The following is a 12713-nucleotide window of genomic DNA, read 5'->3' on the forward strand; positions in this document are numbered from 1 at the left end:
GTCTCGATAGTGGGTGTTCCTCACACATAGTCACGCAGAGATCAAATTTCAATGGTTTTAAGAAAATAAATAAACCATTGAATCTAGCCAATCAAGACACTGCGACAATTATATGTGTCGGTACAGTCTTTACAGTTAAGAATGGTTCAGAAAAACGAAAATTTCGTTTAGATAATGTTTACTACGTCTCAGATCGATGGACCAACCTTTTATCGGTATCAAGGATCACTGATCGCGACTTTGAAGTTCTATTCCGTAGAAATGAAGTCATTGTTTTTAACGAGAAAGGAAATATTATAATGAGAGCTGAAAGAAGAGGAAATCACTATTATTTAACTGAGGAATCTGAAACAAGGCAATTGGCTGACGTGACACAGAATCAGAAACCGAGAAGTGGACTGGAAAACTGGCACAACGTTCTTGTACACATAAATGAAGCCGACTTAAGAAAAATGCAACAAAAGAAAATTGTATACGGTTTGGACTTTAAAAATGAAGAGATTTTACAAGACTGGGAAATATGCGCAAGAGAAAAGATTACACAACCCCTATACAGAACTACTGAGGAAAACACAACAAATGATCTACTTGAGATCGTTCATACCGATCTACATATGTGGTCCTATAAGAATCCCATCAATCCCTACGTCGCGACTTTTGTCGACAATCGGTCGAGATATTGTACAGTAGATTTTATTACAACTAAAGATGAACTCATGGAATTGTTTAATAGGTCTAAAGCTTATGCAGAAACAGGAACGGAAGAAAGCATCAAATTCATTCAGTCAGTCAACGGTGAAGAACTAATTGGAACTGAGTTTAAAAAAATATTTAAGGGGGAAGACCATTTAGAAGCTCCGAAAATTAGCGGTTTTGTAGGTTTTTTTTCAAATAAAATGGATTGTCGGATACTATTGGAAGTTTGCAACCTTTTTATTTACTGTTTGATCATTGTAAAAAACATAGAAATATTTTTTCAATATCAAATGGCGGTCGTTACAGCTTTTGGCATTGTAGCTTCGGCAGTAACTGTCTGAAACAGATGAATCAATTTTTTTTTTTAAGTTTACACTCATACGCTATCAGTGTAGCAGCAGAATTGAAATATATGCTATATATGCTATATGATAAAAAACTATATGATGCAATTCGAATTTCACACGTTTTTTAGGTTCACCGATAAACTGATAGTATTGGATTTGTGCAAAATTTCATTCAAATCCGTTGAATAGTTTTTGAAAAATCATCCCAACAATTCCGTAAAATGTAATATTGAGAAAAACTTGTTTAAAGTTTTAACAATGGATAAAATAATTTTTGGAAAAAAAATGTAACCGACTTCAAAAAAATGTTAAAATTGCCCCAAAAAGTATGAAATAATTTCTATTTCCTTTATATTAAATTATGCTAAATAACCTTTTTGTAGTCCGCGCAAAATTAAAAATTACTTACATTCAAAATGACCAAACTTGGTTTAACTTTGTGTTTGAATGACAAACATACACCCTTAAATTATTGCTCATCTAGAGACGCGGTAGCGTCTCGGCGCCAAGTACATAAAAAATTATCCGTCACCGCGTATATATACCACGTATCTTTTACAGGAGAGATGGTCCATTCCAACCTAACCTGAAACTTCTTTCATGAATATCTCAACACGCCTGCAATATTTTCTAAATTTAAAGGCATTTTTCTTATGTAAACCGCATATAAGCTTCGAATAAAACCAAAATCAATAAAATCGGTCAATGAACAACTGAGATATTGTAATATCATGTCATGAATCTGTCAGAAACGGTATTTTTCGTATGATTTTCCCGTCGTCAACCCTTAACCAATAGAAGCTAAGCAAAAGCCGAGCTTCATTCGTCGACTCTCGAAATCATTCAGTTCGGCATGGCTTGTCGGCTATCGAGCGTCGAGAATCGAAACAGATGTCATTATTCATACCCTGCCAAGTGTCCAAAATTTTTACACTATTGCCTTATTAATTATATTTATATCAGCAAACTGTTTTCAATTTAGACTTTATATGTAGGGTTTAATAACAGATTGCAGCCAGTGTTGTAAAGTGTTGATCAATCTTGACTACAAGGTAAGTTGTCAAAATCTGAATTGCGAGATACTTTTAATCTTACAGAAAACTGTTTTTAATATAGATCCATATCGCCAAAGTGTTTTGAATTTAGACTTTTTATGCAGAGCTTATACAAATAAAGGGAACCACAGGCTTGGAGGTTATTCGTTAACAAATTGCAGCAACTGTTGTAAAATGTTTATTCATTTTCATTAGAACGTAAGTTGTCAAAATTTGAATTGTCAGGTACCTTCATTCATACAGAATAGATCCATACCACTAAAGTGTTTGCTGTATTCAATTATAGATTCAATTAAAGAAACAAATAATAATTTAGACTTCTTATGTAGAGTTTACAGAAAAATCAATTTTATTTTTATAAATTTAAAATAGACTCTATATAATAAATTATTTGTAAAAAGAAGTGAGATACGATAAAAGACTTCAAAAAAGTAAAAAAATTACACCAAGTACATGAAAAAGTGGAGGACTCAAGGAGTTATCATTGAAAAATAGAAGATCTCCATAAAAAAACTACAAGAAAGTAGAAGAAGATGTGAAATCGAAATGAGCTGCCAGATGATTTGCCTAGATTTCCACGGCCTGGAAGTCAAATGCTTGGCGTGGCCAGGCAAGGTCAAGGTGTCGATGAATAAGAATTATTTTAAAACGCAAAACAATGAAAGTGTACTCATAATATTGTCAGAGTTTTAAATTGACAAATTACCTGAAAGTCTGTAAGAGAGAAAGTATGGGTATTTTTTTTTTTTATTTATTACGCTGTTAAACCCTAAATTGGATTATCAGCAATATGCATATGTTTGTGCATATTAACGCTAGAACTGTATTGGCTTTATAAACATTGTCTTATATAATATACAGTGTGCTTAGAATCTAAATAACGGTTACAAATATACTTCGTGTCTTTTCAGAAACTTAAAGATTATCATTAGCGGAGAAATGTTAGGTTTGTACAGAAATATGTCTATCGAGTGCGGTGGGAAGAAGCCTTTGCCACATAATTTATTATATATCATTTCTGTTCTACCGAGATCGAGTAGTGGACATTGCCATATGACATGGTTCAAGTCTTCTTCAAGGTAGTCACATAGACACTTAGGACTGGAAGCAAGGTTAATTTTATATAAGGAGGAGGCTAGCTGTACATGGTTAGCTCGCATTCTGTTGACTGAGGTCACAAATTCCCTAGGAAGACGTTTACAGACAAACCAAGGAGTTTAGGTGTTCTTATTGAAATGATGGAAAAATTTAGAGCCTTTATATTTGGCTTGTTCAAGCAGTTGACTCTCAGTTTTGTAACGCGAATTGTAGTCGCGACCCTCTCCTCTCGCGCTCGTGCCCCACCGCGTTCGGTCCTCCTTCCCCACTAGTAGTACCGACGGCCGCCGCGAGGCCGGAACCACGCGCCACGCTAACGCACGGCGCTTTCTCACTACCAAAAGTGGGGAGCGCCGTGCATAATTACCGAGACGCGCCACTCGGGAAGTCAGAACGCCTGAGCGAGCAATGGTGTAAAGTACTCTCGACTATTAAAGGCTAATTTCGCCGCTCAAACGCTCTTATTCTTTTCTGTAAACCCATACTCTTCTCTTTCCAACGGAGCGCGTCCGAAGAGATCGACCAAAGAATTCCTTTTTTCGGACGCGATGAAACCGTTTAATCTCCCATCCCACAACGAAGTTCGATCTTCGTGACATGGGAAAACCTCAGCCGCCGGTAAGACGCTCACTGCCTGGACAGGCGTCTCCGGATCTCCACGGCTACTCGCTCTGGGAAGGATACTCGTGCTAACGCCGTTTATCCGACCCCACTAGAGCAACTCCCTCGTTAGCTCCCGTTTCCCGAGATCCTCCTACCCGCCGACCAATTGTACCGCGCCGCAGCGACCGAAGCCTCGAGGCACCCGCGACCACCGTGCTGTACAGCACCCTTCGCGACGGTTCAACCGCTTCGAACCCGAACCACGTGACAGTTTGTTTCTTAGAATACTCCCGAAAGCTATAAGTGAAATTGGTGTAGGGGACCAGGATTTCAGGCGATGCTTTAAGGTGTGAAGCTTCTTTTGCCAAGCTGTCCACATGTTCATTGAAACTGATACCAGTGTGAGCCGGAATCCAAAAAAGAAAAAACATGGTAACGCTGCAAGAACTTTCAACAATAAGTTTCTTAATATCTATGAGAATCGGATTAAGTTTGGTGCTAAAAGAACTCATAGTGAGCATACATAGAGCACTTAGACAATCGGAATAAACGTAAACATTCTCATAGGAGCTGAGAACGTAGATTTTGCAGAGAACGTAGAAAAATGCTTTTTTAGGCCTACTAAAGACGATACACTTAGTTCCGGAGAGAAGAAAGCTGCGCCAACCTCCCCTGTTTGATGATTGCGGCTTCCATCAGTAAAGAAGGAGACTGAGCCTGGGGGTCTACTGTCATAGTGCCTTAGGAAACTAAGATTGGGATCAGAGGAATTTTTGATAGATTATCCGAGATCAGTGTTTAGTGTCACTGTGGAGCAGAGAATATGATAGTCATGTAGAAAGGAAGGAAAGTTGCATCCTGTGCTTAGAGCGGTTATTTCAGGAAGAAGAGAATTGATTAGAGTAGGTAACATAGAACGGGAGTGTTGTAACAGATCATTCCAATGATAAGCTGTAGAAAGCTTCGTTATTAAGTTGAATAGGTCTGAACCAGTAGTGGAGAGTTTCTTAATAAGAAACTTTTTGCCTAGCAGGGTAGACCTGTCATGTAAGAACCAAGTTTTGGATTCGGCCAGAAGAATTTTAGTGGAAGTACAAATTCGATATCCTAAGGCAGTACGCAGAGCAGCAAACTGAATTCTCTCGATTCTAAGGAGAAGGGAATTGGATTTGGATTTAAGGAAGTAAATAAAACAATTAAATTCTATAATGGAACGTATTAAACACTTGTAAAGGATAACTACAGTTTGAGGTTCAGCTCCCCACCTAATACGAGTAACGAACTTTAGGATGTTTAGCCTTTGAAGATATTTGTTGCGGATAGACTCAGTATGCTCTTTAAAGTTTAATTAGTAATCGAAGGTAACACCAAGAAATTGTACACTTGGACTGGATGGAATAATACATTTTTCAACATTAATGACGCAGGAACCAGGTAATATCCCCTTTTTGTTGAAATGAAGTAGAACAGTCTTATCGGAAGATAGGGATAGACCCAGTGAGCTGAGTTTATCGCTAATCTGAGAGATACCCATTTCCATGGACTTTTTGGCTAAGAGAGGTATAGAAGCTCGAATAATGAGAGCAATATCGTCAGCATACTGCGTTACGAGAATATTGCTAATCAACCCTTTCGCAATACTTGTAACATAGATTATATACAGTAAGGGACTAAGCACTCCTCCCTGAGGTACACCCTTAAAAACTTTTCTTGTAATAGAACAGGCAGAGTCCAGGACAAAGGTAACATCACGTTCGAAAGTCAGGAAAGTAACAAATTTCGTGATGTTGCCGGGGCAGCCAAATTTGATAAGTTCTTGAATTAGGATGTCGGGTGGAACATTGTCAAACGCACTTTTAACATCCAAAAAGCACGCAAGTACATCCTCGCTATTGTGGAAGGCTTCTTCAATTGTTAAAGTGAGTAGAGCAAGATGGTCTGAGCAGGACTTGCCAGCTCTAAACCCGTATTGTTAGGGAGGAAAAAAATTTATAGATTCCAGTCACAATTATAATCTCGACTTAATCATCTTTTCCATAATCTTGCAAAGACATGATGTAAGCGCAATGGGTCTAACGCCACTGCGATCTCGCTTGTCAATGAAGAAGGTAGTACTACCCTTCCATGTCAAAGGGAATTTACTGTTTAGATATATTTCGTTATAGAGATCAAGTAATATAAGTGTCATCTTAAGAGGGAGATGAGTAACAAGATAGTACTCTATTTTGTCGGGGCCGGGGGAGGCGTTAGGACTGCAACTAGAGAGAGCAATATTAAACTCTTGAAGACTAAAAGAAGAGTTAATAGGATGATTGTTCGGGAGTTCATTGAAGTTTGAATCAACTGGGACCCAACAGGGACTAAGCTTGTTAATTGCATCCTCAATTTTAATGTCGCGATCAGCCGAATTTGATGTTTTGCGGTTAATGTTGGCTCACCTATTCTTGACGATTTTACATTTGTCCCATACATATGTCGGATCGGTATTAAGATTAATATTTTCGGCGAAAGATCAAAAATAACTGAACTTTCTTTTCCTGATATATTTGCGAGCAGCCGCCTTACGTTTTTTATAAGTCTAAAAAGTCACATGGATGATGCGAAAATCTCCATTTTTTAAGAGCTGGCTTTCTAAGACGTATTAGTTTGGAATATTCATTATCCCACCAGGCAACAGGGTTCCTATGGTTATTGAAAAATTGTCTTTTTAGTGGGAGTACACTTATTAATTGTTTCAGTAATAGTTTTACAGAAATAACTGTATTTGGCGACAGTTTCGAGAGCCAGAAAGTCAGGTTGGAGGAAGTTAGTGTAATTCTTCTCCATTAGTTGGTGATATAGAAACCAATCAGTTTTCTTTGAGGTTAGACGAGGGTTGTTTTTAATGTACAAAGTTTTTTCCGTCGTAAGTTTAAGGCATAGTGAGTAGTGGTCAGACCCCATGTATCTTCGGGGACTGTAAGTTTTATTTTGTCATAAATGTTCGGAGATGCAAAAATTAGGTCAAGATTTGATAATTTATTTCTGTAGAAATCTACGTGAGTGGACGTATAATCGTTAATTAAAATTAGGTCTGAGTCAACTAAGGAATTAAGGAGTCTAGTACCATTGAAGTCATTGTGAGAGCAGTTCCAGACCGTGTGATGGGAATTGAAGTCTCCAAAAATTAGGCACGGGCTAAGAGCACTGATTGAAAGAAAAAATGAATCCCACTCGGATTGAGAAATGCTATAACTGGGAACCCTGTAACATCCCGCCAGGACAATTTCTGGTACTACTCCGTGTATTTTAACTACACCAAATTCTAAATTATCGGAGATATTGCACAAACTGTGAACAACAGTATACTTAAGAGATTTCTTTATCAAGAAGATAAGACCACCTCCCGGTCGATTGTTTCGATCTATTCTAACTACATTGAAACCAAGAAGTTTGAATTTTTTGCCCGAGGAGAGCCAAGTTTCAACAGCTATAAACACATCTGAGTCCAGCAAATGTTTTTGTAATTCTTCTTTGGAGTTAAGTAAGCCCCTAGAATTCCAGAAAATAACACTAGGTTCCGTTTTAAGAGTGTACTTGCTGTTAGAATGATCCATGGTCCTAGTTGAGTGGCAAAGAAGCGGGATCCTTTAAGAGTCTGGAGTCTTCAAAAGTCGAAGAAGAGGAGTCCATATCAGTCGAGGAGGAAGAGTCGTACTTCATAGAAGGATCCTCATGCCACATTAGGTAGAGTTCAAGCTTTTTAATTATTCTTGTGACTCTGTTTTTGATAGATCTCTCGGTAAGACTAGTGTAAATGTCCCGGAGAAGGCGAATGAGACGCGAAGAGTCGTCGGTGTATAACTGAGCTAGATGGATAAGATTCGAATTGCCCTTAGCTTTCAGTAGAAATTCACTGAGTTGGGTAAAGTTCAATACGTATGCGTCCGGATGGAGAGATAGCATTTCTTTGATTGAATTTAAAGCCCGGTCTATATCTTCCAGATTAGATGAGGTTTCCGTAGTTTCCTGTTTCCTTTTCTTTCTGCATGGAGTGCATGAGGAGGATTTCACAAAATTCGGAGTACCTTCTTTGGGTATTAAATGTTTCCTTGAAAGAAGAGTCATAAGATGAGTTGAGTTCCGCGAGATTGCTAGTCGAAGCACTAGAAGTAGCAGGTGATGAAAGCGGTCTTTTATTGTTACATTTGTCAGGAATGCCAGAAGGTGTGTCGAGACAGTCAAGGTTAGTCGATGCTTGTTCAGTGCGACTTGAGAGAATAGAAGCCAGTTTTATCGGTAGAGGCTGTTTGTTAAGCGAAGTTGAAGGTACAACACTGGATGTTTGGATTTCATCTTTAGAATTTAAAGTGCACTGTTTAGCTAAATGGCCTTCTTTTTTGCATAAAAAGCAAGTTAGCCTGTCAGATGAAACAGAGATCCAATATGATATGCCGTCAAAATGCACTTGTAGGTTTTCGGGTAACTTGTTCTCATCGTCAGGATGAATATACACCTGTCTACGGAAACTTAAAATATGGGAGAATCCATATCCATCCAGGTTCCGTAAATCCAGCCTTAATGAACAAGATCGGTGAAAGCAATCTGATTTCAAGTTTCTTTAGAACGTTTTCTAGTTCTGAATGAGGTATAGCAGGACAAACATTTGACAGAATTATTCGTTTAGATCTCATCAAGAGAGGTCTGATGGAGAGAGTACGACCTCTGACGTTTATGATCGTCTTTCCAGCTGTAATTTCTTCTACCAGTGATTTGGACGACAGGTATAAGCAGATTCTGTTGTTAGCGATTCGTGAGGCAAACCTGATATTCTCAGGATTAATAACTTTACCGATTGAAATGATGTATTCTTTGATGGGGATATCGTCATAAGCATCCAGAACAATTGCTTGCTCCTTCAATGGAAAGTGTATTTTCTGTGTAACACTAGCATAAGTGGAATTGGAGGCACTGTTTGACGTAACATTTTCTTGAATAACTTTTTCTAACTCCATATTCACTTATGAGAGAGGTTCCAGTAGTCAGGAATGAGCTCTCGTCACAAAAAGGAAGATACAGGCGTAACACCCGATAAAATCGGGTAAATGTACGGAAATTCCTACAGAGCGGCGTACAATTAGCTCACTTAGTCACAACAACACGCGACACGTCTTGTCTCTATGAGAGTAAACACGCGGAACGTCTTGTCGCTACGAGCGTAAACACACGACTGAAAGTATGGGTATTGATGATCTAAGAATGCCTTGTCTGGCCACGCTAAGCATTTGACTTTCAGGCCGCGGAAATCTAGGCAAATCATCTGGCAGCTTATTTCGATTTCACATCTTTTTCTATTTTCTTGTAGTTTTTTATGGGGATCTTCTATTTTTCAATGATAACTCCATGAGTCCTCCACTTTTTCATGTACTTGGCATAATTTTTTTACTTTTTTGAATTATATCTACTTTAGACACCATATACATTAACATTATTCAATATCGCGACCTCTACCAAATATTATCCCAAACCTACTAAGACAGTACTTTCATAGAGAGAGTATACATATTCAGGGCCGCCACGCAGGGTTGTGCAGGATGTGTACCGCACACGGGCGCTTCTTCGAAGGGGCGCCATGTCGCCACAAGAATTTGTGTACTTTTTATGCATTACGACCAAGGTGTAATGAATCAGTCAATCACAGAGAGCTCAAATTGCTCGAGAGAGGTAAGACCGGACGGGGGTGAGCTAGATTTTCCGGTTGCCGATAGGTTGTCTGCAAAATCGTTAATGGTTGAAAATAGTATGTAATATTGACAGTCTCGATTGTCGGTATTTTGGAAGTTATAATAGAGTTATCTAAAATTGTAAGAAATCTTTGAATTTACTGCCATGCAGTGGTGAACTTAATTTATTTAACTTTGCCTGTTTCGGTAGCTTCCGAAGACAGGCGTTTTTCTAAATTAACAATTATTAAGAACTATTTACGTTACAATGAGTCAACAACAGTTAACTGACTTTTCAATTATATCTATTGAGAATGACATTCTAAATACATTCAATATTAGTGATTTAATTGAAAATTTTGTGGCAGAGAGTCCTGTCCATCCCTTGTCATTCTAAGCCTGAGGTCGTTATTCGATCCTCGTTCTCAGTCAGAGTATCCGTAACTCTGCCTGGATTGGTTCCCTTTTAGTGTTATCACCCCCCCTTCCCCCTTCCCTTTTAGTCTCTAGCACTCCCCCCGTCCTTCTTGCCCCTACCCACCTCCTTTGGAGGTTCTATCTAAATACTCGCGGATTTGCAAGATTCCATCCCCCTCCCTCCTCTTGTGTAGCTATCCCTCTCGGGCCCTGATTCGAATGAAGGCTCGCCACCGTTCATCCGTGTCAGGGTTCCCGGCTTATACATACTTCTAACTACTACCTAAAGTTCCTTTTCTTAAGAGCAACAGGAAGGGGTGTCCGGGTGAGGGGTCCCCACAGCGTGTCTGGTGATCAGACGCGACTTCCGTGGATGGGTCCCAGCCGTCAGGCTTGCCAGCCCGTCCTCGCTTTCACTCTTTCCTATTCGGCGAGCCTATTCTACTGGTATTAGGCAGGATTATTTTTGTATTCCCCATGACTCTCAACCGCGAAAACATGGTGAATTCCTTGCGTTGCTCGCGGTTACCACCCGCTCCAGGGGGATCATCTTGGGTGGGACTCTTTTTCCCACTGGAAGGTTGTTTCTACAGTTTGGAAGAGTCACCATCTCTTCCACAGAGTCCATGGATCCATCTGTGTGGTTCCGTAACCCCTTTGCCTACGATGGTGTAGTTTGATTGGACGGTCACCACCCGTCCTGGATCCGAACTCCTCCCATCTTGTGGGGAGGTGCGCAGACCCTTTTCTAAGAGATGGTTGTTTTATTTTGTATCGGTGGACGCGCTGAGGCGCAGTCTGCGCGTCCCTCTGCCTTGCATATTTTCTGTTACTTTTGCTCTTTAAGTAAGGTATTTAACACCAACCAATGTCAACGATCTGGAAAACATGTCAATGATCGAATCAACCTCCATCTTTCCAGCCGAGCCTTCATGATTTTTACTGCAATCTTCATCATGTTCACCATGCCATTCTTGATACTCGTCAGTGTTGATTTTATTTTTCCATGCGGCGCAACCTTGACAATAACTACTCTTGACGACGAGATCAATCATTTTTCCGGAAAAATAACCAATGAGAGTTGTTACTCCGAATAACGATTTGAAGCCTCGTTTTTTCCACAATCCGTCGCCTGACACTTTCAATTCATCCACTGGTCGATCATGTTTTGCATTCTCTTCTTTCTCTTGGTTAGCAACTTTTTTCTGACAATATTCGAACACAGACTTAGTAGCTGCGTGCAAATACTCAATGATATTTCAATAAGAACTTTTACTTAGTCTAGAACAAATGTCCATTAAATTACAGAATAAATTTATTCCATCGCAGCCAACATCTAATAGACGCATCACTAATACAATTTGACGATTCACCTCGAACCGGTTTCCTGTTTCCTCAAATTTGAGTGTTTGTTTACACTCTCGGCATACTACTGGATCTGATAACGCTGTAAACACGGTGAAAAACTCGATGAGCGACGCTCGACGCACAAACTTTCGTGTATTGATAACTGTTGATGAATTAGCGTTTATATCTCGCGCCGATCGCGACCTTAACTCGCAGGTGTGCCGTTGTCGATATCGGCAGCACCTCCCGGACACCCTATGTCTACGCAGCGCTCTCACCACGCGGTAGCCGCCATGCCGCATGAAAGACGCCATTACGAGTTTGCTCCTTGCACGCTAACCACGTGTAACTCAATTTAGCTTTTTCGCAGTACTTGCACGCGATTTACTTCGTTGTTCAGTCCACGCGATTCTTTTCAATTATTCTTCAATAGCTTTAGTGTAGTGTCCGCGTAAAGAAAGAAAGAAAGAAGACGAGGTACTCACGACTAAGACTTTATTATGACTAATTATCTGACTTACCGTAATGAGGGTTATCCCCACTTCCTGACATAGTATACCTATTCTCACCCATATATCACATTTAGTGTAAATCATAGTTAAATGCATATTCTTGTAAATATTGACAACTGTACATTCCTTTGCGTCATTTCTTACATGTTAATTGACATTAAACTCTTGTGACAAAAACCTGTGTGTGCCAAATTGAACTCAGACTGCTCAGACCACGCTGCTAACGCGAAAACAATAACCGAAAGGTTGAATGTTTACTCATGAGGATTTTTGAAATTGCTGTTCGAAGCTCGTGTGAGGTACTGACATCCGTGATCGACCTCAGGAACCTCCTTAGCGACAGGGTGGATTTCCCTTTTCTTCCGCTATTCACAAAACACACCCATAGAATCCTGTTTTGGTAGGAGGTCCTTAGTGTTGCCCATCACGGAAGTCCTCCTAAAAAGAATAAAGTGCAACGCCCTCGCATCATTCTGCCTATTACGTCGATCTTCTCACGGGCTCCAAATGTGCAAGGCACGCAAATGTTGTAAATCTAAGTAAGAGATTTACGTTAGGTTCGGCGCGTGATGCCTCGTAATAAAGCAGCACGCGCCTTAAATGGCCAAGCTGTAGGAAAACATTTGGTCGGCCAATGCTTGACAACCCTACAGTTGGCCGCCGTATGGTCGGGGCGCTCCGTAGCCCGAGCGTTCCTGATGTACCCTCTTTTATGACTCTCAAGTAGGCACTGAGTCGTCGTCTTACCTGAGAAGTCGAGGGTTCGGACGGCCCGCTAAATCTAAAATGCTCAATACGCAACAGACGGAATACAAAAGGAAGCAAACACCGACCCGCTGAGCTTCGGCCGTATATACCTGTAGTCGGTCTTGGCTCGCAAAAACTTCTAACGCTCATCCACAGTAACATCAGAAATACTTGAAATATCGCTCTGGA

General features: G+C 40.0%; 1 protein-coding gene across 4 annotated transcripts in view; it reads right to left on the bottom strand.

Moving 5' to 3' along the window:
• LOC128892946 (activin receptor type-1) overlaps positions 1–12713 on the bottom strand; it is a 174060-nt gene that overhangs the window by 18761 nt on the left and 142586 nt on the right. The window contains exon 6 of one of the 4 annotated variants that reach the window (XM_054153623.1): positions 11735–12215. The exons of the other annotated variants lie outside the window; for them this stretch is intronic. Coding sequence (XP_054009598.1) covers positions 12143–12215 — 73 coding nt within the window. The 3' untranslated portion in view covers positions 11735–12142. Of the gene's footprint in view, positions 1–11734; positions 12216–12713 lie in introns of those variants that run through there. 4 annotated transcript variants of the gene reach the window in all.

Source organism: Hylaeus anthracinus, unplaced genomic scaffold, assembly GCF_026225885.1.
Source record: "Hylaeus anthracinus isolate JK02 unplaced genomic scaffold, UHH_iyHylAnth1.0_haploid 2, whole genome shotgun sequence".
NCBI lineage: Eukaryota > Metazoa > Arthropoda > Insecta > Hymenoptera > Colletidae > Hylaeus > Hylaeus anthracinus.